Consider the following 25783-nt stretch of genomic DNA (forward strand, 5'->3'; position numbering starts at 1 on the left):
TTCACCCCCTCCCCTCGCATAGGTGCTTGTCCCTCAGCACCCGGCCTTGAGTTCTCCGATCATTGTCCAATGGGAAATTCAATGGGCCAGAAAAGCAACGTCGGCTACAGAGTCTGTCACCAAAGCAGAAATTAGTATTAAAAAAAAAAACCCCACGATCCTACACTCCCCCTCGACCCTCTCACAGAAAACAAAAACAAATCTCCCCCCCTCCCCCCGCAAACTTGCCCCACCTTCGCGAGGACCGCACCGGCTCGGGTCAGACGCGCTTCCCAACCCCCCCCCCCCCGGGAAAGAGAGCCCCTGGGGCGAGTTTGGGGGGCGCCCCCCCCCACCCCGGCCGGCCAGGCCCCTGGACTGACAGGAGGGGCTCGCCGGACGTTGGCTCGGACGGGCGAGGAGGTATCATCGGCCGAACCCCGCTCACCCTCGCGGCAGAAGTAACGCAGGACCTGAGGTAACGCGGCTCCGGGCGCCGGCGCGGCCTCAGAACTGAGGAGAAGCCCGGCAGGACCCGGCAGGAGGGGAGGCGGGAGAAGCAGCCGGCCTAGCCGCACCAGGCCGCGGGGTGGCCGTACGCGGCTTCCCGACCAACGCCGCGAGCCCAGCCTGAGAGAAGGGTTTTCATTACCTGGACGGGTTCCTGCAGCACCGTCATCCTCGAGGCTCAGGCCCACTTTCTGCAGTGCCTCAGGCCCCCCCCGTAGCGGCTCCGGCCCGGCCAGCCCCGGCTCATTTAAACTCACCAGCGACCGTTACCGGGGGATGGGGGAAGGCCGAGCGATTGCCGAGTACTTCCGAGCGGGACACGGAAATACCCGAAGTGGAGAGATCCGCGCGGGAGCTAGACGGAAAAGCGCGAAGGAAGCCGGAAATGCCCGAGGAGGATCGGCGGCGGAGGAGCCCGTAGTCGGAAATTGTCGAGGATTGCCGAAAACTACCGAGTCTGAACCCGAGTGTGGGTGCCTCTTCTGGGCCCCGCCTTCACTCACGCACGCCACGCCCAATCGGCCACTAGGTTCGGCCCCGCCCAATCGGCACCCAGCAGACTGGGCGTGGCGTGCGGGAGGCGGCCGAGGGCGTTACGTGGCCCCGCGGCTGCTGGATTCGCCTGCACCTTGCGGGATTGAGTGGTGCTCGGTAGATTAAGCGAAGGGTAAAACTCGAGAGTTTGGGGCCCATTTTTAATTAACCAAGAAATATACGTTGGTTGAGTTTAGGTCCTTCATCCATTCCGGAAGTACCTGTTCGTGGTTCAGAGGGAAGTGGGGAATCTGGAAGCATTGCCGCTCCCCAGAGACCTAGCATGGCCCCTGCCCTCGAAGAGGCTCAGGTCTATGGAAGGCAGAAGCAATGTGAAAGAATGCTACAAATGCGATGCCCGTTGTACGTAGTGTTCAAAATTCAGAGGAGGGCCTCCCCTGGTGGCGCAGCGGTTGAGCGCTGGGTTGCGAGGCTGCCCGCAGCCTCTGCAGGGCGTTTTCGATCCCCGGCCACCGGAGAGGGGCCCACAAAACAAACAAACAAAAAACAAAATTCAGAGGAGAGGGAGATTAATTGGAGGGCGAGGAAAGCTAACCTATGGGAAAGGAGAGAAGCAGAAGTGGGCTGCGTTGAGTTAACTGAAATCCAGTTAGGTTGGGTCATTCCTTTCGTTTGGGGGATGTTGGAAGGAGCTCCTTTTGCTTTTTTTTTTTTTAACACCAGTCGACAGAGCTATATTCTTCAGCAGCCATCTGTAGTTACTGCTTATATGTTTGTAGATCCAGAAAGGTGTGTGCTAAGGTGATTTTCTACTCCCCTGGGCCTTGTTCTTGTAGCAGGATTATGCTGGATAAATTAGAATGGGAGGTCTTTACACTACCTGATAAAGTTGCCAGTAGCTATTTGAAGTTTGGTTAAGATCAAATGAAATTAAGAATGAAGTTCTTAAGACACCCTTGCCACATTCCGAGGTTTCAAAAGACATGTGTAGCATAGATAAAGAATATACATATGTTGGATTGTGTCGATATAGAATGTTACCATCGTTGGCTTGACTGTGGCTGAAAGTCCAAAATGGCTTCGTGGTCACATATTTGGGGCCTTGGAGCCAGCTTGAGCCCCTTAGCTGTCTTCCACATGTCCTCTCTTATCCTTGATTTCTCACCAGTTATAATCTGGCTCCAGCTTCTTGACTTGGTGGTTAGCAACCAAAAGGGTAAAAATGGGTTATGAAGCCTCTTACATCTGAGGACTGTAGGTTAAGTCCCATTGTTGTAGAGTAACCTCGATACAAAACGGGGTGCCTGACTGTGGGTCCTCACCCGCGCGCTTCAAAGGACTTATTAATGCTCTATTGCAGGCACACGCGAAAGGTTAATAAAGGTTTATTTACAAGGGAAGGGCAAATGAGGAAATGTACAGCTCAGGGAGAAAAGTGGGAGACATAAAGTTTTAAATGAGTCCTACCCGATCCGCCGATCAGGAATCCCAAAATGGCACTCTGAGAGCTGGCCGGGAGCCAGGAGCTGTGTAGCCAGGAGGCGAGCTGCAGGAGCCATCCCAAGGCCCACGTGTTTGGTTTTTATATGCAACCTGGCTGCCCAACTCCACCCTCAGGTCCCAGCCACCCTCCCTTTGGTGGTGATGGGATTTGTCTTTCCCAATGTCCTGATGGCTTTAGTCTGGAGTGGGGGTGGGGTCCACAAAACCTGTATGGGATTAGCTCAGGACATCCTTTCCCCCTAACACCATCACTTCTTGTTGGCCATAATAAGACAAAGGGCCAGTTTGGAATAAAGGGAAGAAAAATAAGTTCTACCTCTTGATGGGAGAAATGCAAAGTGACATTTCAAAAGGCATGTGTGTTAAGCCGGTTTGTTGGGTCATCTTTCGAAACAATTGCCAGGGGTCGTATGAGAGAATCTGGTAATGGGAATGGAAAGAAAGCCATAGGTAAGAGATATGACTCTTAAATTTTGTTGCTTTTAACTCAACATAATACTCCAGGTTTATTATAATTAATTCAGAATGCAGTAGGGCTATTGCTTATGTGGACACTTCTCTTACAATGGGCTAAAGTTGTACTTGCATTTTTAAGCAGTCACATGACACTGTTTTCCCATGAAACTTGTGGTCATTTTACAAACACAGCTTTTTCAGACAATATGCCACCAACTCAAGTCTTGTATAGTGCAATGGGTTTTTAAACTTACATGTAGGAATTTACAAGATAGGCTATATGAAGATGGTACTTTTTGTGTGAAAATGTGTCTTTAGAGTCAGCATTTAAAGAGTTTGTGATGCTTGACATTCTAACTCTTAAAATTAGAATTTGCCTAAAATCTTTTTTAAGAAAGAACATCTCTTTTCTGCTGTTCACTTACCTAATACATCTGCTGTGGTCTTCCACCCATCCACGAGCACGCCGTATTGAAGTTATGCTTTGATGGTATCTTTTTGTGAAAGTATTTTTACTTCCTTCTGTGTTCCTGATTGACCTACTTGCACTCACCATCCTGCAATCCCTTGAACATTCTGCTTTCATCTATTATCCACATATGTCTAGCTGGCGAGTGGAGTTGGGTTATAATAAGCCTTGTTCCAAACATGGTTGATTGTCTCATGTCTTTAGCCTGCTTCTTGTTTATTTCACGTTCATCAGATGTGGACACCAGTGTTCAGGGAACTATTCAAGAAGCTAGATGTTTATCGTTGGCAAGACTCTAAACAGCCCAGAGTAAGCTCACTCTTCTCAATTCCTTTGATTCTCCTTCTTTGTAAACTTCTTTTGTTCCTAGTCCATGCCGCCTCTTCTCCTTATCTTATCTGACCTTGAGGGTGTTTTTCCCATCTTTGTTTGTGCTTCCCTCTTGGTCAAATGATCCTCTTCCTTTGTCTTCTCACACTCCCACTGCTCTTTTCTTGAACAGTTTCCTTGGTAGACTCTCTAATGTTCGAGCGCTTCAAGGTCTTCTGCTCACCCTTCACCTTCTTCCTAGGCAAACTCATCCATTTTCCTAGGTTCAGTTTTGGTTTTTTTTTAAGTTTTTTTTTTTTAAATTTATTTGTATAGGAGCCGGAGTACAGGCCAGATGCGCGGGAGGGTGAGAGGATTCACCAGAGACAGAGTGGGGAACAGAACAGGCAGACTGATGAAATACACTGCTGAGGGGAGCAGCAGACGAGACAGGAGAGGTCTGCTCGCCATGTGGTTTGCTCCGAGGCCGGCGGGGATCGAACCCTCACTGCAGAGGCTGCGGACAGCTTCACAGTGCTGCGTTCAACCGCCTGTGCCACCAGGGAGGCCCTCATTTTTTTTTTTAATCTACAAATTATTCCAAAATCTGTATCTTCAGCCAGACTGCTGCTTAGAATTCCAGACTCAAATGTTTAGCTGTCAACTGCATATTTTTAGCTGTGTGTCTCACAGGTACTTTGTTCACAATGGAACTTCTCATTCCTCAGACCTGAAATATTTCCACTTCTAGTTTAATGCATTGCCATCTACTCCATTGCTTAAACTTGAAGCCACTTTCTCAACCCTATCTTATGGTCACAAAACCCTATTTTACCTCCTAAATATACCCTTTTTTTAAAGATTTATTTTTATTTATTTATGCATACAAGAGCTGGGGTGTAGGCCATTGTGCGGGGGAGAGGTGGGTGAGAGGATTCACCAGAGACAGAGTGGGGAACAGAACAGGCAGATCTACCGAAATACACTGCTGGGGAGAGCAGCGGGCGAGACAGGAGAGGTCTGCTGCACCATGTGGGTTAGCTCCCTGGCCTGGGATCTAACTTGTGCCGAAGTAGCTGCAGATAGCTTCATTGTGCTGAGATTTAACCCCTTGTGCCACCAGGGAGGCCCCCTAAATATACCTTTATGTTTCTTCCTGTCTGTAATCTTACCTCCATAACCAATTCTGATCCTTTCAGGACTTCCCTTCCCAATTCAGATTTCCCTTTGCCCTCAGGATATAGTCGAAACCCTGTCACTTTCCTAACAAGACCCTTCAACATCTGGTCCCTCATTATTCAGTCTTATCTGTCTCCTGCTTATACTCTACATTTCTGCAAAGGGGATCAGAATATGTCAGTTTGACATAAGAATTATTTTGAGCTGACAGTAGTTAAAAAGCAGCAAATATAGGCAGAACTCTGTGCCCTCTTCCACCTGCCTAAAAGCAGAATATAAATTTTTTTTTGTGAGGGTGTTTCACCTTACCAGGAGGAGGAAAGCAACTTGATCACTGGAGGTAGAGAGTTGACACTGAGTTGGGTCTGCACAAATGAACTTAACTAAAATATCGTGATCCTACATTAATTTCCCCCACATATTTACCTTCCCACAATTTATCACCTCTGGAAGTCCAAATTCTTTTTCCTATCATTTCTCCATTAATTTATTGCCCTTTGTTAAGGTGTCTGCTTAATCTAAATTATTAGTGCCACCCTATTATCCTCTCACACAGCTTTTTTGTTCTTTTCCTTCATAGCATGTATGGTAATTTTACTTCCCATTTGTTTGTTAATGTTCCAGGAAGGCAGGGATTTTGTCTGACCATCACTAGATGTCTCCTTTACCTACGATAGTGCCCTACACAAATATAAAAAGATATTATAATATTATAAATACATCTGATGATTTTTTTTCTTTTTTTTTTAAAGATTATTTATTTTATACAAGAACCGGGGTACAGGCCAGATGCGTGGGAGGGTGAGAGGATTCACCAGAGAAAGAGTGGGGAACAGAACAGGCACACTGACGAAATACACTGCTGAGGGGAGCAGCCGGGCGAGACAGGAGAGGTCTGCCATGCCATGTGGGACACTCGCCAGCCGGCTGAGATTGAACCGGCACTGCAGAGGCTGTGGACAGCTTCACAGCACTGCGCTCGAATGCCTGCACCACCAGGGGAGGCCCAAATACAACTGATGATTAAATGACTTGATCTCTTAAATGATTTTATTTCTAGTTGACATAACCATTTGACGCTCTCTTTTGATGCCCTTTTGACTCCCCCTTTCTGGACTCAGGGACGATGCTGATTTTGCACGTAAGTCCTTAAGGGATTTAAGTCAAAGCAACGTCTGAAATGTTGAGGCTAATCAGAAAATGCATCTTGGTTGAGCTCTGAAATGTGCCACAGGACCTAGGGTAGCGGTCTAGCCACACTCAGTGGTATGGGAAAGAGAAACTGTAAGCAAATTAGCTTGTCAGGAGTGGAGGCTGTGTAAACTCGGTTGAAATAGTGATGTTGAGGACAGTTGATAAGCTGTGGGTTCCAGGCTGATGACTTTAGATTGATAAAATAGATTGAAGGAGCTGCTGGTGGTGACTGGCTTGAAGAGTGACCACATGAAAATGGAATTTGAGAAAGATTATGCTAACAGCTGAGGATTTGTGAATTGGAGGATCTGGGAATGCAGCAATGAGGCTGCTAGGGAGCCTAGACAGTTCCAAGTTTCCACTATTCTAGGGTGCTAGATGGTTGAACCCCCCCAAAAAAGAATATGAAAATAGTTTCAAGTTACTTGTTTGCAATGAGAAATATTCCTGTCCAGTTCCTTCTCTTTAGGGCATTCAGATTCTAACCAGAGGCTGCATGGTGATTACAGACTTAAAACCAAAAGAATGAATTGAATGATCTTACTGGTTATGATCTCCTTTTCCTCAGAAGGGACATGTATGCCTGAAAGCTAGAGGGAAAATATCTACGTCGTCTGGAGAGGATGCCCACCAGATAATAATTCTTTTTCTCTCCCTTTTCTAAGTTCTATTCAGACTTTTACTGTTCTCTATATAAGCCATGGGTTAAACACAGGTTGATTTCTCTCTTATCTTAAGTATACACCAAAGTTGTCTTGAATAGGCTTTGTATTGTTTGCTTGGTGCTCAACTCTATGATTTGGGAGGTAGGTGATGAACTAGGTTTAAAATATACTGAGGGGGCCTCCCCGGTGGTGCAGCAGTTGAGCGCTGGGTTGCGAAGCTGCCCGCAGCCTCTGCAACGCCGGTTCGATCCCCGGCTGCTCCCCGGTCACCAGAGGAGGGTCCCACATGGCGCGCAGACCTCTCCTGCCGCCCGCTGCTCCCCTCAGCAGTGTACTTCGGTCCTTCTGCCTGCTCTGCTCCCTGCTCTGGCTCTGGTGAATTCTCTCGCCCTCCCGCGCTTCTGACTCTACCCAGTGCTTGTATAAATAAATAAATCTTTAAACAAAATAAATAAATAAAATAAAATATACTGAGTATGAATTTCCTTGGGTGAGAAATGTCCAAAGGTCAATTGAAAATGAACAATTGGTGAAACAATTTAGAAAGAAGTTGGGACTGAACATACAGATTTTTATTTTTTTATTTTTATTTATTTATTTATTTTTTTAGAGGCATGTTTCATTTATTTATTTATTTGTTTGTTTGTTTGTTTTGTTCATACATGCACTGGGCACAGCCAGAAGCGCCGGAGGGCAAGAGAGTTCACCAGAGCCAGAGCGGGGAGCAGAGCAGGCAGAAGGACCGAACTACACTGCTGAGGCGAGCAGCGGGCGGCAGGAGAGGTCTGCGCGCCATGTGGGACCCTCCTCCGGTGGCCGGGGAGCAGCCGGGGATCGAACCGGCGCCGCAGAGGCCGCGGGCAGCTTCGCAACCCAGCGCTCAACCGCTGCGCCACCGGGGAGGCCCTGAACATACAGATTTTTAAAAAAGATTTATTTATGCATACAAGAGCTAGAGTACAGGCCCACCATGTGGGTAGCTCTCTGGCCAGGGATCAAACTCGTGCTGCAATGGTTGCAGACAGCTTCACAGTGCTGTGCTCAACCCCTGAGCCACCAGAGAGGCCCTGGACATACAGATTTTTCAGGTAGAACTAAATGCATTCTTTTTTGCTTACACGCTCTCTTATAAAACTGCTGTGAGAGTATTTATCATTGTATTAAAACTTTTAATTTATTTATCTCCTCAACATCGGACAGTTCAAGTGCTATAGGTGCTTAGTTGAGGGCCTCCCCTGGTGGCGCAGGTGGTTGAGCGCCGCACTGTGAAGCTTTTCACAACCTCTGCAGCGCAGGTTCGATCCCGGCCCAGCAGGCCAGCGAGGGTCCCACATGGCGCTGCAGACCTCTCCTGTCTCGCCCGCTGCTCCCCTCAGCAGTGTATTTCCTCAGTCTGCCTATTCTGTTCCTGGGTCTGTCTCTGGTGAATCCTCTCACCATCCCACGAATTGGGCCTGTACCCCAGTTCTTGTATAGATAAATAAAATAAATCTTTTTTTAAAAAAAGTGTTAGTTGAATGTATCAGTGAGAGTAATCTGTTTAAAAGAGGACAGTCAGTGACAGAATGTGGTGTTGTAAGAGAAGCTCAAAAGATAAATCTAGTCACAGAGAAGTTACCAGTGGAATTCTACGGAGAAAGTCAGAATTCAAAAAGCAAAAGAAGAAGTTGGTGGAATAGGAAACCAAGGACAGAAAAAAAAAAAAAAACCTTGAACATTAAACGCACATCCCCAAATGCTGGAAAAAAAGTGCCTGCTGAGGGTTTGAGTTTCTTTTTCCTTGCTGCGGGTGCTGTGGTGTCAGGCCAGGTCTTATGTTGGTGCCTTCTTTCTCTCTTGGGGGCCAGGACCCTCACTGGCCTGATTCTCCTTGGACAAGTCATCCCCTGCTCTCTGGGCCTCTGTTGTCCCTTGCAGCTGTCAGGATGTCTGGGACAATGTAGTTTGGGTGACTGGTAAGGATCCCAACTTGCTCTCTGTTGCTTTTCAACTGTAAATCTCTTTGCCAAGCACCAGCTTTACTGCCCTCTGCTTTAGGTCCTCAGGAGGCTCAGGCCTGGGTGCTGAGGTCCCCTTCAGTGTCCTCACACTTCTCTATTCTCAGATCTGTCACTAGGCAGCACCTCCTGGATCCTAGCACAGAAATTAGCTTTAACTGTTTCTACTGATTGCTGAGCAATTAGGGCAAGCATACTTAGTGTTCTTCACCTGGGCTAAAGCAGCCAAGGAAATGAAGTGTGCAGGATGATTCAAAGTACTCTGAGAGTCACTGCTACCACCGTCCTTGAAATTTTGAGTTTTGACACCTTTCCAGTCCTTTTCTGCCTTTACCTTTGGAACTCTGGGCCTTAAGGGTCAGTAAGACTTTAGGTGACTTGTTGCTTTTTCCCTTCTTACAAGGGCTCTTAGGTATAAAGGATTGGGTTAATCATTCTCCTGGATTTGTAGTTAATTGTCTGTGTAAGGCATCTCTTGTTTATTTATTTATTCCCCTTTATCTCATTGTATGCAAACTACATTCACTGTAGGCAAACATCAAATATGTTTAATGTGTATGTTTTTGTTTGTGTATGTTCTTGAATAATGGGTAATGCTTCTAGTATACATGTATTTTTAAAAATTTGACAATCTGTTAGACCTAGAGTATCCAGAGTGTTAACAATTTTAACATATAACTAATATAAAAATTACTAATATGATATATATTATTTTTACTCTCTTAGCAAATCTTAGTTTGGATGCTAAATTTTCATCATAAATACTTGACCTATATTTAGATTTTGTAAAAATTAGTTGAAAAAGTTGATTCACTTACCTCAGTGGTTCTAAGCATACTTTAAAATTTTCCAATAATTGAATCAAGTACAAGAAAATGATTTCCCTTTTAAAACTCAAATGCAAATTGACAGAATAGCTTTATCTATTTTAGAAGAATTGATATGACTATCCATTTCAAAAGCCTATCCATTTCAAAACTATGTCCTGGCTGAGAACATTCACTAAGTCTTGTATTAACTCAGAATTATTAACATGAAATTCAAAAAGATAAATATATGAATGTCAAGAAGACATTTAAACTTTTCTTCTCATTTTGGCAGCCAGTATTCATACTACTGTGTATTACAATGAAAACATCCTGCATGTTTGTTCAAAAAATGTCTATTCATTTCCATTATCAAAGGTCTCAATTTTAACGTAAGTTCTTGTACCTGTCTAGCTACATCACGAATGAACACCTGAGTCCTGGCTCTGTGCTAAACACTGTTCAAGAACGTCACCCCTATTAACTCATTTAATTCTCACAATCATCCATCCTCATTTTACAGACAGGAAAACTGAGACTTAAAGAAGTTAACCAGGTTAGCCAAGGATCTGACTGAGTCAGGACTCCATTCCAGGCAGCCTGGCTCCTGAGTGTGCCCTCTTACCCTCTGCCTTGTGGCAGAGCCCGATTTACCCAGTGCCCTCTGTGGGGACAGATTAACAGAGTGTTGGCCAGGGCACTGCCCCATGATGTCCAGAAGAGAGGAGGAAGGTGCCAGCACTCACAGCCAGGCCTGCTGTCAGCAGCATTTGATCCAGGCAGGAGACTCTAACAGATCTCTTTCAGGGCAGGGCACAGGCCCTGCGTGGTGGGAGCAAAAGGGAGGAGGACTAGTGAGTGTGCAGAATCTCAGCCCACATGAAGGCCAGTGTCCGTTCTTTGTGCATTTGTCTCTGAATTTGACATGAATTTGTGTTATAAACTGGTTGGCATGAAATTCTGTCCCGTGTTTTCCATCTACTGAACCTGAAGTCTTTCCAGTGGGTGCCTTGGAATGGGTTGGACCTGGAGCAATTCTGGCTCAGGAACCACCAAGAAACTTCCCCAACACAGCTGTGAGGTTGCCAGTGTCTGCTGCTATACTTATCTCTTCACACTTCTGCCTCTTCTCTGCTGCTCTCTTCCTTTTCTGGGCTCTGACCAGTCAACACGTATCGGAGCTAAGACCCTGTCCCACATCCTGTGAAGGACACTGTAGCTGCATAGGATTTGCCGGTGGAAGGCAGTGGCCCTGAAACAGAGTGAGGGTCATAAGAAGGTGAAGCTCGGACTCCAGCTTACTGGGCTCTTGTGAGCTGTGGCATCACCAGTTTTAGTGGTACCAAGTCTGGTATCACGTATCTTGATTCCTGACACAGGCCTACCTGGGAATCCACAGGTGTTCTCTAGTGGCTTCTAGCGGGCCACGCACTTTGTTAGCTGGGGTTGCTTAAAGGGAATCAGAAACTAATTAGGGGGACATTCCCCACCCCTCACCCCACGCACACCTCCGGGTGCTGTAGCCCAAGGTTCCCGGCAGGGGTCTCCTCCTGTTTGCTGTCAGGCAGGCTGCCAGGCCCCAGAGACCTGTTAACTATGAGCCACAACAGGGGTACCCAGCTGCTGTCAGTCTCCCTTCCCCATTCCTTTCTCCTCTTCCCCATTCCCAGACCCATACCTTACAGTCTACTTTACCCACTGCCACCGCGCTGTGGCTCCCGCCCGTGGGCCCCTCTCCTGGAGTTCCTTCTCGGAAACCGAGCACACCGCAGGCTTTCCCAGCACATCTGTGGGAAAGCTAAATGAAACCAGCATCTGTGTGTCCTCCCCATGAGCCAGAAAGGGTTTGTGGTGCCTGACTTATGCTGCTTCACACAAGGCTCACACTTCGAGAAGGAAATGTTCACGGTGAAAGGGCCTGAGGTGCCAGGCCAAGATTAGAACACGCCGAAGCCATGACGCAGACCCACTCCAGGCTGCCCCTGAACCCACCCCTCCTCTGTGTTTTCAGAGGCCCTTGGAGCCCCACACAGCTTTTCCCATGCAGATTGGCCATTTTGCTCTTCCTTCGAATTGAAAAACAAAACAAACAAAAAAGATATGAAGAAAGAAGAAAGCAAAGGGAAGGACGGTCTCTCTGCTCTGCCTTTTGATGATCATGCATCTTTCCAGAACAACTTGCTTTTTAACTGGAAGGGGACATAGAGAGCATCTCACTCAGTGGTTATATTAAAACCTTTAAACAGTGGGACCAAGTCCTGGTAAATGACTGTGGGTCTCCCAGTGTACAAAACACATGGGAGGGGTGCGGGCTGAAGTGACAGGCTGGGGGAGTGCCAAGATCTGGCCAGGCCAGCCCTCACAGCCAGTCAGGGGGGCCTGGCTTCTGATTATCTCTCATTTTAGAGATAAGCAAGCTGAGGCCCGGAGATGCAAAGTGGCTGCAAAGTAAGCCCTGATGCCCGGGTCTGCAGCTCCGGCCTCAGCTCTCTGCAGAGGCCCGTTGGTGTATCTCCCCGCAAACCTATCTGGACAGCAAGGAAGGAGAGGCAATTGGTGGTGAGAAGGGGGGCGGTGATGGGCTTTCTCTTTCTTCCCCCTTTATCACCAACAACCTAAGCTCTCACTCCCCTGAGGAATGAGGTAGTCAGGGAGGGGACAGACAGGGACTATAGAAGGAGGTGGGCAGAAGCACATGGGAGCAGGTGACAGGAGTCAGAGGGAGGAGAAAAGGCCGGCAGAGGAGGGGAAGCAGTGAGGTGAAAAGATTGAAGGGGCTGCTGTCCCAGGCCAGGACCAGGACTGGCTGAGATGCTGGGTCTTATTTTAGAATCCCCCTTGGGAAAGTCCTGGACGCTTTTCCTGTCTCTGTTTCCTTTGAAGGTCTCCCTGCCCCCCATTAGGGAGAGCATGAATAGCCCTATAGGAGGGGCAGTGTGGTGTGGGAACACCCTGGGAGCCAGAACCAGCTGGATCAGCTCTGCCAGTAAATAAAGCCTCCCTGGGCCTTAATGACGCTCTCACAAAGGAAGATGGGAAGCTAGATGAGGACAGAGATCATCTCTCAGGGCCTTTCGGCTCCAAACGATCTGGGCTTTGGAGCCTGTGCTTAGGGAGCTGGGCTCAGGAGCTAGCGGGCATCACACAGTCTGGCCCTCTAGTTCACAGGTGAGGAAGGGCCTAGACAGACAGAGAGACTTTTCTGCTCCTCTTGGCTTCACTACTCCTCTCATCCCAGCTGGAGTCTTAGGATTCAGCTCAAAAACAGGGCCCTTCTCTGTGCAGCGGATACACTTCTGTTGTTTTTGTCACCATTTTATTAGCTTCTAGCTTTTTTTTTTTTTAAACAAAAACAGTACATGTTCGTTATAAAAATTTCCATTACCACAGGAAGTGAAAAAAGTAAAAAACCGTCCACTGCCGTCATCCTCCTGTCCTCAGCCCCACGGGCCTAGGGAAGCCTCCTGCAACAGTCAGTGTGTGTTCATCCTGGCCTTTCTGATAAGCACACCAACTTCTGTGCCCCCGTGTCTCCCCTCTCTAGGTGGGGTTATTATAACAATGATTCAGGCTTGCACTTCAGAATCAGACACACTTGTATGTACTCCCAGCTTGAAACTAGTTAGGTAAGCAATCTTGTGCCTGGACCATTTTTAGTCTCAATCGTCCCATGTATGAGATGGTGCTAAGAGTCATATTTACCTCACAGGATTGCGGTGAAGATTGATGAGATGCTGTATGAATAGAGCTATACACACACGCACACGCGCACACACACACACACACGGAGTCCAGGGGTATAGATACGTTAGAGGTATAGTAAAACCTAAACACAGGATTTCTGACCTTTAGTCTCGAGTTTCAGGCCCTGGGCTCTGCTGAGTTAAGAGCTCAACACTTGTTGAATGAATGACTGAGGATGGTGGGGGTGGTGGACCTAGGATTTGAGGCCTGTGGAGCTCCTGGGGTACGTGCTCTGGAAGATGGAGGGCTTTGCCCCATGCGTTGGGAGGGTGTGGCGGGACAGTGTGGGTTGGCTGGGCCAGCTGTTGCTTCAGGGCTCCAGGCTGGACTGCTGAGCCTCAGGCCAGAGCCCAGGGCCCAGAGTGGCTCTCAGCTTAAAGGATCTTTGCTTAAAAGGAATGTGCAGTGGGCTGCCCCTGCTCAGGAGGGGCTAAAAAAAGCCTTCCCCTCCCCTGGGCTTTGTGTGAGGGTTATCAACTGCTCAAGTCAGCTCATCTCTCTGGCTGGACACCGGCATTTTTGAGAGGGTCTGTGTTCCTGGCCCTTCTGGGTTTCCACCAATTGGCAGGAAGGAGTCAGCTTGTTCCAGAGGTGGAGGCTGTGAGGGGTGTGAGGTATGGGGGAGGGGGGCTGGTGGCCCCAAACCTGGTGACAATACACTGTTGTCAGCTGTACCCTGCTAGTGTTTCTTCCTTTTATAGTCAGCAGCAGTTGTTCCTGCTCTCACCCAGCCCCTCGATGGGGGCTCCTGACCAGGATAAAAAGGAGGAGGCATCTGAGTCTCCTGTCTCCACTCCTGGGTGCTGCATCTCCTGATTCCTTTCTAGGTCCTGCCTCCACCGAAGACCCCCCAAGACAACATGCCTCCCAAGAAGCCGGAACCTAAGAAGGACACCCCCAAGCCGGCCCCAGCCCCTGCCCCAGCTCCTGAGCCCCCCAAGGAAGCTGCCTTTGACCCGAAGAGTGTAAAGGTGAGCAAACTTCAGCCTTGGGGATGGGTGTAGGTTTGACATTCAGGATCTGGTTCGCCTGCAGCTCAGAAATCTGCTTCATGGAGGCTGCCGGGGTTGAGAGCCGTGGTGTCCAGACCCTGGATCACAATCCCAGGGCCGTGGAGCAGTTCCTGGGGCTGGTCAGGGCTATTTTGGGTTGTTATCCTTTCCCTCAAGAACAGGTTTTGGTTCTGTCTGTGGACGCCCTGATCTGTCCCCCTGTGTTTGCCCAGCAGAGTTGAGAGTGGCAACGAGGTGCAACTAGTCAACCATCCAACCCTTTTCGGCACTTTGGGGCCACCATAGTGAAGCGGTCGACTCCTTGCTTGGAGGTGGTGTGATATGTTTATGGAGAAAAGACACATGACGCTGACTGCCAGTGTCGCTCGGAGCAGGGATGTGACTAATGAGGGGGCATGTGCCTGTGTGCCGGGGAAAGGCCTTACACACAAAGGCCCTGTGTGTGTGCGTTGGCGGGGGAAGGGATCAGGAGGCCAAAGATAAGGTGAGAGAAGACAGGCTTTCTCTCCTGTTTACTTAGATGGGTCCCTGCCATGGGCTCCTATCTGGAGTGTGCAGAGGACTGACTCTCCTTGCCCCCCACCCCAGCCGAGACCAGTTCTGACCCAGTGAGGGAGCTGGGCCCGGCTCCCTGTGCGACTCAGTCCTCGTCCCTCATCCCTCTCTGTCCTCTCTGTCCTCTTCACACCAGGAAGTTCCTCTGCCTGGGGCTGGGTAGGCCCTGCCTGCTGACTCAGTCATTTCGGCCCTCCCAGCTCACTGGCCCAGTGGCTGAAGAGATGGAAAGGGGAGGCGGTGGGTTGAGAAGGGGGAGGTCAGATGCCACGGGAGAACGAAGCAATTTTAAGACTTGGCATCAGAATGTAGAGGTCAGTGGCTTCTGCTCTGAAGAGCTATGAATAATGACTTAGGAGCAGAGGGTATCAGCTGGGGGTGGTGTGGAATGAGGTGGGAAAAAGAACTCAGAAGCAGGTTCTGTGACAAACAGACAGGAAAACGAAGTCCAGGCCTCTCATTGGACGTCCCTCCCTGTCTCAAGATCCCTCCAGCACGGGCCCTGCAGACGGATTGTGCCAGAGACCTGGGGGACGATCTGTGGTAATTCCTACTGGGGGTGACCGAGATGTCTTGGCCAAGAAAGTTAATCAAGCCTCCCTGGGCTTGATTGTGGCTTACTCTAGGGAAACTGAGGCATACTTAAGCCCTCGAAAGTGGCTGAAGGCCTTCTAGGTCATCTACCACACCCTCTGAGGATCCCACCTTGCCTTGGTTTCTGATTTGTGTGGATAATACACCACTCCTGTGGGTGCACTAGTCCCGTGTCCCCAGGTCAGGGCAACAGCTGCTTAGCAGCATGGCAGGTGTCCCTTGGCCCATCACTTCCCTTCATCCTCTCATGCCCCTCAACTTCTCACCCCAATGGCAATCCTCTTTTCTACTTCTGGGGTGACTGAACTGGCTTTAAAGTTGAGAAAGAACGAGGTGGCTTTCATGAGAATCACCTCCCCATTATGGTGCTTACCCAGTTTCTCTCTTAGATTATTTTTATTAAAAAAAAATTATTTATGTATACAAGAACTGGGGTATAGGCCAGAGGTGTGAGGGGATGAGAAGACTCACCAGAGACAGAGTGGGGAGCAGAACAGGCGGATCTACTGAAATACACTGCTGAGGGGAGCAGTAGGCAAGACAGGAGAGGTCTGCTGCGCCATGTGGGTTGCTCCCTGGCTAGAGATTCATGCCACAAAGGCTGGCCATTGCGTTATATAGCACTATGACTTTAACCCCTGTGCCACCTGGGAGGCCCTCTTAGAAGATTCTTTACTCAAAGACAGAGCAAAAGCAACATAAACCAATGTCTGTGGTTATGGCTTCACCAATTTCTCTTCCATGGTTACTCCTGGGGCCTAACACATTGCAAAATAAGGAGAACTTTTCCTCAGAGAGTACATGTGAAGCGTCCTTCCCCATTTACCGGATTTCTTTAACTTCCTGATGCCCCAGCCCCCGACGTTTGGCACAGTCCATTCCTGGGCACAGCTAGTTCCCTTTTTGGCTGGCATAACCCCCTCCTGCTCTCCTTGCTCATTCCAGTCCCCTCAGGGGTCCTCCTGAATGGATGTCAGCCTAAGGGCACCGCACAAGCTTGAGAATTAGGACTGGGGACGGTGGTGTATGAAGAAGATGCTCCAAGGCTGGTTACCACCCCCAGATGAGAAGGGATTGGGGTGGTGGTAGACAAGGGTGGCAGATTAACACATATGACTCTTGGTTAAAGTGACGACGCCCGTTTTTGTTCCTTGTTCATTTTCAGAGCTTTCCTCTTCTGTGCTCAGCAATGAATTATTGGGGATGGGGGCAGAGAATCTCAAGTCCTTCAGATTTTTTGAGTGCCTACTATGTGCCAGGCATTTCAGTAAACAATAAACAAAAATCTCTGCCCCGAGGGAGCACTGGCTTCGAGGAACTGGGGTACACATAAAGGCACACCTAGAAAACAGTCAGGAAGGCTGGGGCACTCCTCTGTCTGAGAGTGAGAGCGCTTAAGAGGGACTAAGAGGGCCGGCAGCCTGAAGGAGGGGCTGGGATGGAGTGGGAGTGAGGGAAGTTGTCCCTGGAGGAGGTGGATTTAAAAGCATCAAATGGAAAAGGCAGTCCCAGGGAGGACTGGAGGGCACCCAACGGGAGAGGAAGGGTGGCTTGTGGAGGAGGGAAAGACTGAATGGGTGAAAGTCAGGGCAGCTTATGGCCGGTCTGCAGAGCATTTCTCTTTCTCCCTCACTTGGAGCGTCACTGACCAAATGTACTGAGGGAGCTTCGGAGCCACCTTATTTTATGTCCTGTCAGTCTTGGCCCACGACTGGGGTCTCCTGCCCTTCTTCCTCGGCCTGCCAGAGGTGGAAACCATTTCTGCTTCCCTGTGGAAGCCTCTAGCAGCCTTAGCCCTGATTCCTCTGTGTTTCCTCCCCACAGATAGACTTCACTGCTGACCAGATTGAAGGTGAGTAGTGCTGCACCCCCAACCACCCACTGTTGCACTTCCCTGGAGGAGGAAAGAGAAGCAGAGGTTGTTATCTCGGTCATCATCCCCGTAGCAAGCCTGTGTTTGATCTAGGTTATTAACTCCTCAGCCCTTTATGTAGCTCATTTAATTTTCACAAAACTGAGTCCCAAAGAGGTTGGATGACTCGCCCAGTGTCACACAGGTAATCTGTGGAAGAGCCAGGGTTCCAACTCAGCAATCTGATTCCAGACCTGAGCTCTCTACTGCTCTGCCAGACCACCTGGAACATGATAGGGGCACAGTAAACCCCCCCCCCAATCTACCATCCAGCTCATTTAGAACACCTCATTTCTGTTCCTGCCATTGGAAAGCCCCGCTCGTAGGTTACCAACTTCCTCTCCCCTCCTGCGGTCTGCCATGATGCCCACCCGCTGTGGTGGTAGGGCCAGTCCTGACGGGGGTCTCCTCGTCCACTGTGCTCTCCATCAACAGCCCCTCTCCATCTTTGGGGCTCACTGTCACTTTACAGCCAGGATTCAACTCACCAAATGACTCCAGGAAAGACAAACAGAGGGCTTGGAAGGGAACCTGAGAGGTCTCGAACTCTTGATTTTAAGCACATATGGTATTTTACAAATTAAACTTGCGCATGCCTATGGTAAAAAAACAAAACAAAACACATACTACTTAAAACTAAATAATGAAAAATAAAAATACTTTTCCTTTATTTTCCTCTCATGCTGCTCTCCCAAAGACAACTACTATTAACAGGGCTTTAGCAATCCTTTGAGAAAAATATATAATAATACATATTAATTATTATAGTTATATAATAAAATAAATAGGTACAAATATTCCAATAATTACTAACCAATATAAATAACCTATAAGTAACAAAGTTTATAAATATAAATAATAAAATATAAACACTAAAATTAATAGAATGGTATATATTATAAATGTAATAAATAATACAAATAACTATAATATTGTTTAATAATATATTTAAATATCTTTTTATATTTTCATTCACCTTTTTTTTAGCTTTTTGTTTTGTTTTCATTTATCTTTCATTCACTTAATAATTACACAGTACTTCATTCTTTTCAATAATTATATTTAATCAGTCTTCCTTGACAGGCATTCGGGTTGTTTCCTGAATATCAGCATACTTCCCCCTAGGAATTTTCCTAGCAGTGGGTCAGAGGATATGTGCATTTATAATGGCAAAAGCCATTGCCAAATTACCCTCCCAAAACGTGCCACTTTACCCACAAAAAAAGGCCCTAGAGCTAGCAGATACATTCTGAAGTTATCAAGCTGAATCTGACTTTGTTTTTGGAATATTCAGTGGGCACTTTTAGTCAATAGTTTGGCATGCTGTGAAGTTCTTCAAATTAATTTGAATACATTTCAGTATGATCTATGTATGTATCACACAGGATTGAAGCAACTAATGATAAGTTTTTTTTCCCTCCCCCAGATGGGAATCAGGGATAAAGACAGCAGGAGAGCTGTTTTTCCCATGAAGCTTTTCAGAACTGGGGCCTAACTCCTTCCAGTCCTTCATCCCTTTCACTTGGAAGACATTATTCCTGATGTCGCACTTGATTGTTTCTGCTTTAATTTTTCTCTGCTGTCTCTTCATTTGCTTTTCGGTGAGCTGGAGGTTGTTTTCTCACGTTATGGTGGAAAGCCATGCTTTTGAGTCAGGAGACTTTAGTGTTTGTCCTAAGTCTGCCATTATTGGCCATGAAACTGTGGGAAAGTCACTTCCTGACACTTTTTTTTATGTGCAAGGTGAGGATATTGGCTCTTTTCAGTCAAAACACATGATTCTTTTCCATATCCAGTTTCCATCTTCTTGAAGTTAGTTATCCAATCCCAAGGTAGCTTTATATTATATTCTCCAGGTGACAGGGCCTCAGTTTCTTTTATGCTTTAAAAAAAAACTTTAATATTCATTTATCAGTTCCCTACATATCTGTGTGACTCTGGGGGTACATTTTTACTCCTCCACATGCTTCATTCACTCTCCAGTGCTCCTGGCCAGTGCCCTACGTCCCTTCCTTCCCCTATTTCTTTTCCGAACCCCCATTCCCTCTGGTAACCAGTTTATTTTTCACAGAGTCTAAGAATTATTTTTGCTGTGCTTTGCCAATATGTGTTCTTTGGTTATTTATATTCCACAAAAAATTGACACCATCAGTACTTTTCGTGTTCTGACTTATTTCACTCAGCATAATTGCCTCAAGATCCACCCTTTTGTCCCCAGAGGCACTATTTCATTTTTTTTAAAAAGCTGAGTAGTATTCCGTTGGGTATATATTCCACAACTTCCTTATCCTGCCCCCTGTGGATGGGCACTTAGGCTGGGTCCCTGACTTGGCAATTGTGGGCCGTGCTGCTATGAACGCAGGAGGGCATAAGTCTTTCCATACTGGTGTTTGCATGTTCTTTGGGTAAATAGCCAGCAGTGGTACTGCTGGATCACATGCTCCTTCCATTTTTTTTTCCAAAGGTATCTCCATTTAACCTTTAAACTTTTAATTATTGACTTCCTTCTCTGGTTCCTCAGATTTCCAAATCCTTCTAGAAAGGGGTTACCACCGAAGTTGATTGTTTTAGCATGCAGCTGGCTACTTAGATAGGAGAAAAGGTCTCTTTCTGGCCCTGAACATCACCCTACATATTCATCGAGACCACACTGGCTTAGCTTTTTTCCTAGCATCACTCCTCAATGTCACTGTTTGGTTGTCATACATGGGCTATGCTCCCCTGCCAGCTAGGACATTAACAGGTACAACAGGTCTCTTCCAACACTTCCTCCTTCCTCCTCCCTGTTTCTTTGGTTTCCTTAATAGTTAGCCCAAAGTTACAGCTGCATGTCTTATAAATGAGGACAATAATACCTATAGCATAAAGTTTTGTAAAGATGAATGAGGCAATCCATGGGAAATTATCAGTTCAGCACCTGCCCTGTGGCAAATGCCCAAATTGTTCTTGTTACTTCCCGGTCACATTACACTCTCCTCCTAAGAATCATCATATTTTTCTAATATGAGGAGACTCTTCTTTTTATCAAATCTGACCTTCTGATTCAACTAGCAGAAGATCAAAAAGTCCGAGTTCAGTTTCAAATAACAAATGGAACAACCTCTGAACTTGTGCCAGAAGCCAGGCTAATTGCTTTCAAACTTAAAAATATATATATAAATCCTCCTAACAAGTTGTTATTTCCTTCTCACAGAGGAGGAAATCACGATTCAGACAGGTGAAAGGACTTGGCCAAGATCACACCGTTAAGTGGTAAAATCGGGATTAAACTGCTACAATAACACTAACTGCATTGTTACTGTGAGCAGGAAATTGTGTTGAGTTTCTACACACACGATTGTATTTAATTTGAATGCCATTTAAGGACCCTGAGTTAGGTGCCATTTAGAGAAGAAAAGTAGTTTATAGAGGTTAAATATTAACTTTCCCAAGGTTACACAGCTTGTAAGTGATGGAAATGGAATTTGAACCGAACAATTCAGCAATAGGAAAGACATGCGGTTTCTATCTTTTAAAATTAAACAAAACTTAATAAAGAGCTGCAGGTAAACATCTTGGGAAACCTACTTTGATATGTAGAATGATTTGTAAATAACCCATATGCAGCCTCTGAGGAAGTAAGTATTGCTGAAGGACTTGGAGAGGATTACAAACAGCTTTTCTCCTAAGCAGTTCACACATTCTTCTTAGGTTTATATTGTTAATCTGTTTAGTAAATCATTTCTTTGCTATCATAAGTAACTCCAATGCACTCCAAGCCCAAATTATAATCGGCTAAATCCAAATGAGTGATTGTAAAGGCCGGACTGGCCACAGTGCAGGTTTTCTGATCCCATGCAGACCGGGTCAAGGAGTAGTCAGAGTCCTCAGTGGTTTTTTGCAGGTCTTTTATTGGGGTTCACCAGGCATATGGCAGGCAGGGGTGCTGGCTGGGGGGCTGGGAGGCTGGCAGGCCTCCCAGCCCCCAGCAAGTCTTCACTCTATCTGGGCTCTCTGGAGTTGGTTCTGCTGCTTCTCTTTCGGCTTAGGCTTCTACTGCTGCTGCTGCTACTGCTGCTGCTGCTGGCGTCCCCGTGACGCCGCCCTTAAAAGCACAGTCTTAGTTCAGCTGAATCCCATCTACCTATGCCCACACCCTATTCCAGGTGCCCGCCATCAGGCATGCATTCAGGACAAGGATCCATCATCTATCCTGATGGCGGAAGGGCAGAAAAGCCTGACATTTTCTTTACCCTACAGTGATGAATGAAGTTCTTCGCAGAGGACTCAGGAGGGTCTTAGTTTGGCCTTGCTCCTTGGAAACCTGCCCTGGTCCCTGCATCTCTGAGCGAGCCCCAGAACTAGGACAGTATAATCACCCCCATTTGTTCATTCCCTGACTATGAGTTAGACACTGCCCTCCATTTGCTTTGTAGTCAATCCCCACCACCCCCAGCGACCCCCTCAGGTGATCTCAGCTTAGAGCTAAGAAAAAAGGACCCTCAGAGGTTGGGAGTCCAGTGGAGCTGGTGGCTGTTTCTACCTTGTCCCCTTGTCCGGCCTGGGAGCCCTTTCAGCTGGAGGGGCCGATCATGGTCTGAGCTGACTTCCCCCGGGCCTTACCCCTTTGCAAAGGGCCAAAGTGTGGGAGGGCTGGCAGCCCTAAGCACTCCCCACCCCCATGCCCCACCCCAGCTCAAGGAGGAGCCCCGAGGGCCTCTCCTGCAGCCAGATGAGGGCCCCGGAATCCTGACACCCCCCACCCCCCCTCCCACCCCCACCCCGCCCCAGTCCTGTCTTCACTACCCTGCCACTTGGCAGGGGACATGTTCAAGTGACCACAAGACAACAGGAGGATGACAGGGTGGGGATGGGCTCCAGGGAGGTGCCTTACTGAAATACTTGATGAGCCACACCGATCTGCCCCAGCCACCACCTTCCCATGGGCCAGGGCCTGCAGCAGGGTTTCTCTTTCCAGAGTTCAAGGAGGCCTTCTCGTTGTTTGACCGGACCCCGACTGGGGAGATGAAGATCACCTATGGGCAGTGCGGGGATGTGCTGCGCGCCCTGGGCCAGAACCCCACCAACGCTGAGGTGCTGCGCGTCCTGGGCAAACCCAAGCCTGAAGGTCAGCTCCCCCGTGCGGTCCACCTCCTCGTGTCGGGGTCTGTCCCTCCCGGGATCACCTTCTCCCCCTTTAGACCTCCCTGCCCCACCTTACCCTGCCCCACCTTACCCGCCTCTCATGGCCAGGATTTATCCGGATGCTCTTGGCACCTCCTTAACCCTTGAAAGGTGGGACCTGGGCTTGTTCTTGTTTTCCCTGCCTGAGCCCGAGCTCCCGCAAAGCCGGCAAGACATCGTGTTGTTTCAGTGTCTTCCTCTGAGACCCCATGGTGCTAGGGTCATGGGGCAGGGGCAGAAGGCATGGGAATCTGATGACCAACCATCCTCAGTGCCCCACCCCCCTTCTTAGTGGAGGTGTCACAGAGCAGAGCTGTCCTTGCTGGGTGAGAACTAGGTGCTCATATGGCCAGGGCCCTGAAGATGGCAAACCCTGCCCCTAATGTGAGCTAGTACAAGCTCCAGGCAGCTGCTGGAAGGTGTGTCTCACACTCATTTGCCTTCTGATAGATTTTTGGCAAGTGAGGATTTAGGTGCAAGGAGTGTGTCCCTTAGGGAATGACCACCGTGGCAGGGAAGTTACAAGCTGCCCTAAAACAGCCAAGGCCTTCTTAGAGGTGCAACAACTGGGCGGGCCAGGCAGGCCTGGGCAGGAGCTCACTGGCAAGGCTGGGCCTCTCTAGAGGCTTCCTGGTCCCCACCTAGGATGAAGGCTGGAAGAGGCCAGAGGATCGGGGGGCTGCCCACGTCAGCAGGGCTTCCTGGAGAACAAAGATACCTGGGCACTAGTTAAAGTGAACATTTAGGCTACTAAAAAAGGTTCACATCTATCAAATTAAAGCTTTTAACAAACCACAATGTGGGAGAAGTGAGCTGTGAATTTATACACTTGATTGATTCAGAATAGCTCCAGGCAGCGTGGTCTAGTAATGGGGCCTAAATGCACAGTGATGTGAAATTTTGTCTTAAATCCTATCAGTTGGCCTCTATGACTGCATGTCTGTCACATAGCAAAAGTCCCTCAAGTCCTGCAGCCCCTCAACTTCTACTGCTGACACCATCAGCTCCCCCAAGTCGGGGGCCACCTGAGCTCAGAGGCCTGGGTGGAGTCATGGTCCTTCTTTCCTTCTGCCCTGGTACTTTCCCGGAGAAAACTGCATCCCAGTGCCAGTCCTGTGGTGCTCTCGTGGGCCCTTGTCCTCCAGGACACCTGCCTGGATGCCCCGGCCAGCGTGGCTGCAGCTGAGCCTGGTGCCACTGGGAGGTTCCTAGCCTGGTGGAGCTGGGAGAGGCCCTGCTGTGCCTCCGCTCCCGTGGGCTTCTGCTGACGTTGACTCTCTCTCCTGGCTGTGCCCGTGCAGAGATGAGCACCAAGACCCTGGACTTCGAGACCTTCCTGCCCATTCTGCAGCACATATCCCGCAACAAGGAGCAGGGCACCTACGAGGACTTCGTGGAGGGGCTGCGCGTTTTTGACAAGGAGAGTAACGGCACGGTCATGGGCGCTGAGCTTCGCCACGTCCTGGCCACCTTGGGTATGCAGCCAGGGAGAGGTGGAGTCCATGTGGAAGGGAGGAGGGCTTGGAGGCACTGAGGTGGCCTGTGTTGGAGGGACATTGGGGTCCATCCCTCCTGAACCTCACATCCCAATTCAGCGTCTGTCTATCTTGGCTCTCTAGGGACCTTCCCAGCTAGGTTTTCTAGCAGGGTTTGACAGCAGGGGTGACAGCTGAGGCCTCTGCAGTGGTACCCATGGTTTCCATCCCTGTCTTTACGGCAGTCTCTGAAACCCTGGTCTGCTCACCCAGTGGTGGCCACAGGCAAAAGGAGAGGTCTGGGGCCTATGAAGGGTCTTAAGACCCTTGGCTCTACCCTCTAAAGCCTTTGGGGGAGGCGTAGTATGACCATATCCCAGGACGGGGAGACTTGGGCCTTCAGACTTGCAGGGGTGTTTGGGTTCTGCCTGTCTCTTTGCTGCCATCTGTCATTAAGAGCCTTGCCCCACCCCAGGAGAGAAGATGACTGAAGCTGAAGTGGAGCAGCTGCTAGCTGGGCAAGAGGATGCCAATGGCTGCATCAACTATGAAGGTGTCTGGCTGTGCCTTCTTTCCTTCCATGGGCACCCAGGGGTGGGAGTGTGGCGAGCTTGGGCTGGGTGGGGGTCTGCAGAATGAGCAGACCTAGGAGCTAGAGGGTCTGTGCTCCAGACATGCATTGGTGGCTCTAGATCAATGTTCTTCTCCCTCCTGGGGGTGAACATCCTGGTGGAATGGAAGGTCTGGATTTTGGAGATCACTCTGGGATGCACCAGCTGTGTGGCCTTGATCTAGCCACTTACCTTCTCTGAGCCTCAGCTTTCTCTTTGAGCAAAGGCACCTTTCTTAAGGCAGCAGGATTGGCAGAGGTGGCGCTGCTCATTTCATCTACTTCCAGAAGCAGCACAGAGAGTTCGGCACAAAGCAGAAGTTAGGTCTCCTCTGCCCTTCCACCTTCTCCCCACCAACCCCAAGTACGAGAAAGAACTGCAGACTGAGGAAGGGGTGGTGAGGAAGCCTGAAGTCAGTAGTGGAGAAAGGGAGGAGGTTTAAGGGGCTGAGAGGGCAAGAAGGAGCCGAGGGGTGTGTGCGGGACTGACGGTGGCCTTCTTTCCAGCCTTCGTCAAGCACATCATGTCTGGGTGAAGCAGGCCTGCCAGGGTGAGTGCAGGCTCCCTCTCCCGGCCCCTCTGGGGCTTCGGGACCAGCCACCTGCCCTATAGCTCTGCTCTCCCAGCCCTGATCCTTTCAGAGGGGATGGCTGGAGATCACACTGGGGGAGCAGCTCCCGGTCCTGCCTGGTTCCCTCCCCCCCCCCACCCCCGTGCCTTCTGCCCTCCTTGGGCTTTGCACCCCACCTTGCCCCTTACCAGGCACATCCTCCGCCTCTCCCAGGTCTTTTGGGCGAGACCAATCCCGCAGGTCTGGGGCCGCCTGTATAGGCTCTGCTGTGGAAAATGGCTCCCACGGAGAGTGGCCCTGCCTGTGCCTCCTTCCTTTTACCCTCTACATGCCCCGTCCCTCCCCAACATCTTAGCACCATCCTGATGGGGGTATGGAGGATGATGTTCTTCTTCTACCTAGCCCTTTCTTTCAGGTGCCTGGCCCTTGGCCTTAGCCCTCCCGGGGTGAGTGGCGAGAGGCCTGGAGGGACTGAGCTGGAACCGGAGTCCCAGCTTGTCGCTGTCCGCAGCCCCAGGACCTCGTGGGCCTATGGCTTTCCCTGGAAATAAACGGCTGTGGCTCACCTGGGCCAGGCCTCTGC

General features: G+C 49.0%; 2 protein-coding genes across 6 annotated transcripts in view; one reads left to right on the forward strand and one right to left on the reverse strand.

The window, feature by feature from the left end:
• The window catches only part of CDC27 (cell division cycle 27), a 56466-nt gene extending 55665 nt beyond the window's left edge, over nucleotides 1-801 (reverse strand). For all 3 annotated transcript variants that reach the window (XM_054689823.1, XM_037495325.2, XM_037495324.2), the window contains exon 1: nucleotides 632-801. In XM_054689823.1, the coding sequence (XP_054545798.1) occupies nucleotides 632-658 (27 nt within the window). In that variant the 5' untranslated portion in view covers nucleotides 659-801. The remainder of the gene's footprint in view (nucleotides 1-631) is intronic.
• Nucleotides 310-25783, forward strand: MYL4 (myosin light chain 4). Of its 3 annotated transcripts, none has more exons than XM_037495329.2 (8): nucleotides 310-457; nucleotides 14134-14277; nucleotides 17293-17320; nucleotides 22338-22487; nucleotides 23845-24018; nucleotides 24494-24571; nucleotides 25136-25179; nucleotides 25616-25783. In XM_037495329.2, the coding sequence occupies exons 2-7, from the start codon at nucleotides 14167-14169 to the stop codon at nucleotides 25162-25164; spliced, it is 570 nt and encodes a 189-aa protein (XP_037351226.1). In that variant the 5' UTR covers nucleotides 310-457; nucleotides 14134-14166; the 3' UTR covers nucleotides 25165-25179; nucleotides 25616-25783. The 3 variants fall into 3 exon arrangements, with proteins under 3 accessions (XP_037351226.1, XP_037351229.1, XP_037351228.1); XM_037495332.2 differs by lacking the exon at nucleotides 310-457 and adding an exon at nucleotides 731-958; XM_037495331.2 differs by lacking the exon at nucleotides 310-457 and adding an exon at nucleotides 1069-1156.

Source organism: Talpa occidentalis, unplaced genomic scaffold (assembly GCF_014898055.3).
Source record: "Talpa occidentalis isolate TD23 unplaced genomic scaffold, MPIMG_talOcc4v2.1 talOcc4.7, whole genome shotgun sequence".
Taxonomy (NCBI): Eukaryota; Metazoa; Chordata; class Mammalia; order Eulipotyphla; family Talpidae; genus Talpa; species Talpa occidentalis.

Bases quoted from the DNA above. Each gene is read 5' to 3' on its own strand.
- MYL4 (XM_037495329.2), top strand. From the start codon at position 14,167: ATGCCTCCCAAGAAGCCGGAACCTAAGAAGGACACCCCCAAGCCGGCC. The intron at 24,019-24,493 runs GTATGCAGCCAG...GCCCCACCCCAG, and splicing joins CCACGTCCTGGCCACCTTGG to GAGAGAAGATGACTGAAGCT. The intron at 24,572-25,135 runs GTGTCTGGCTGT...CCTTCTTTCCAG, and splicing joins TGGCTGCATCAACTATGAAG to CCTTCGTCAAGCACATCATG.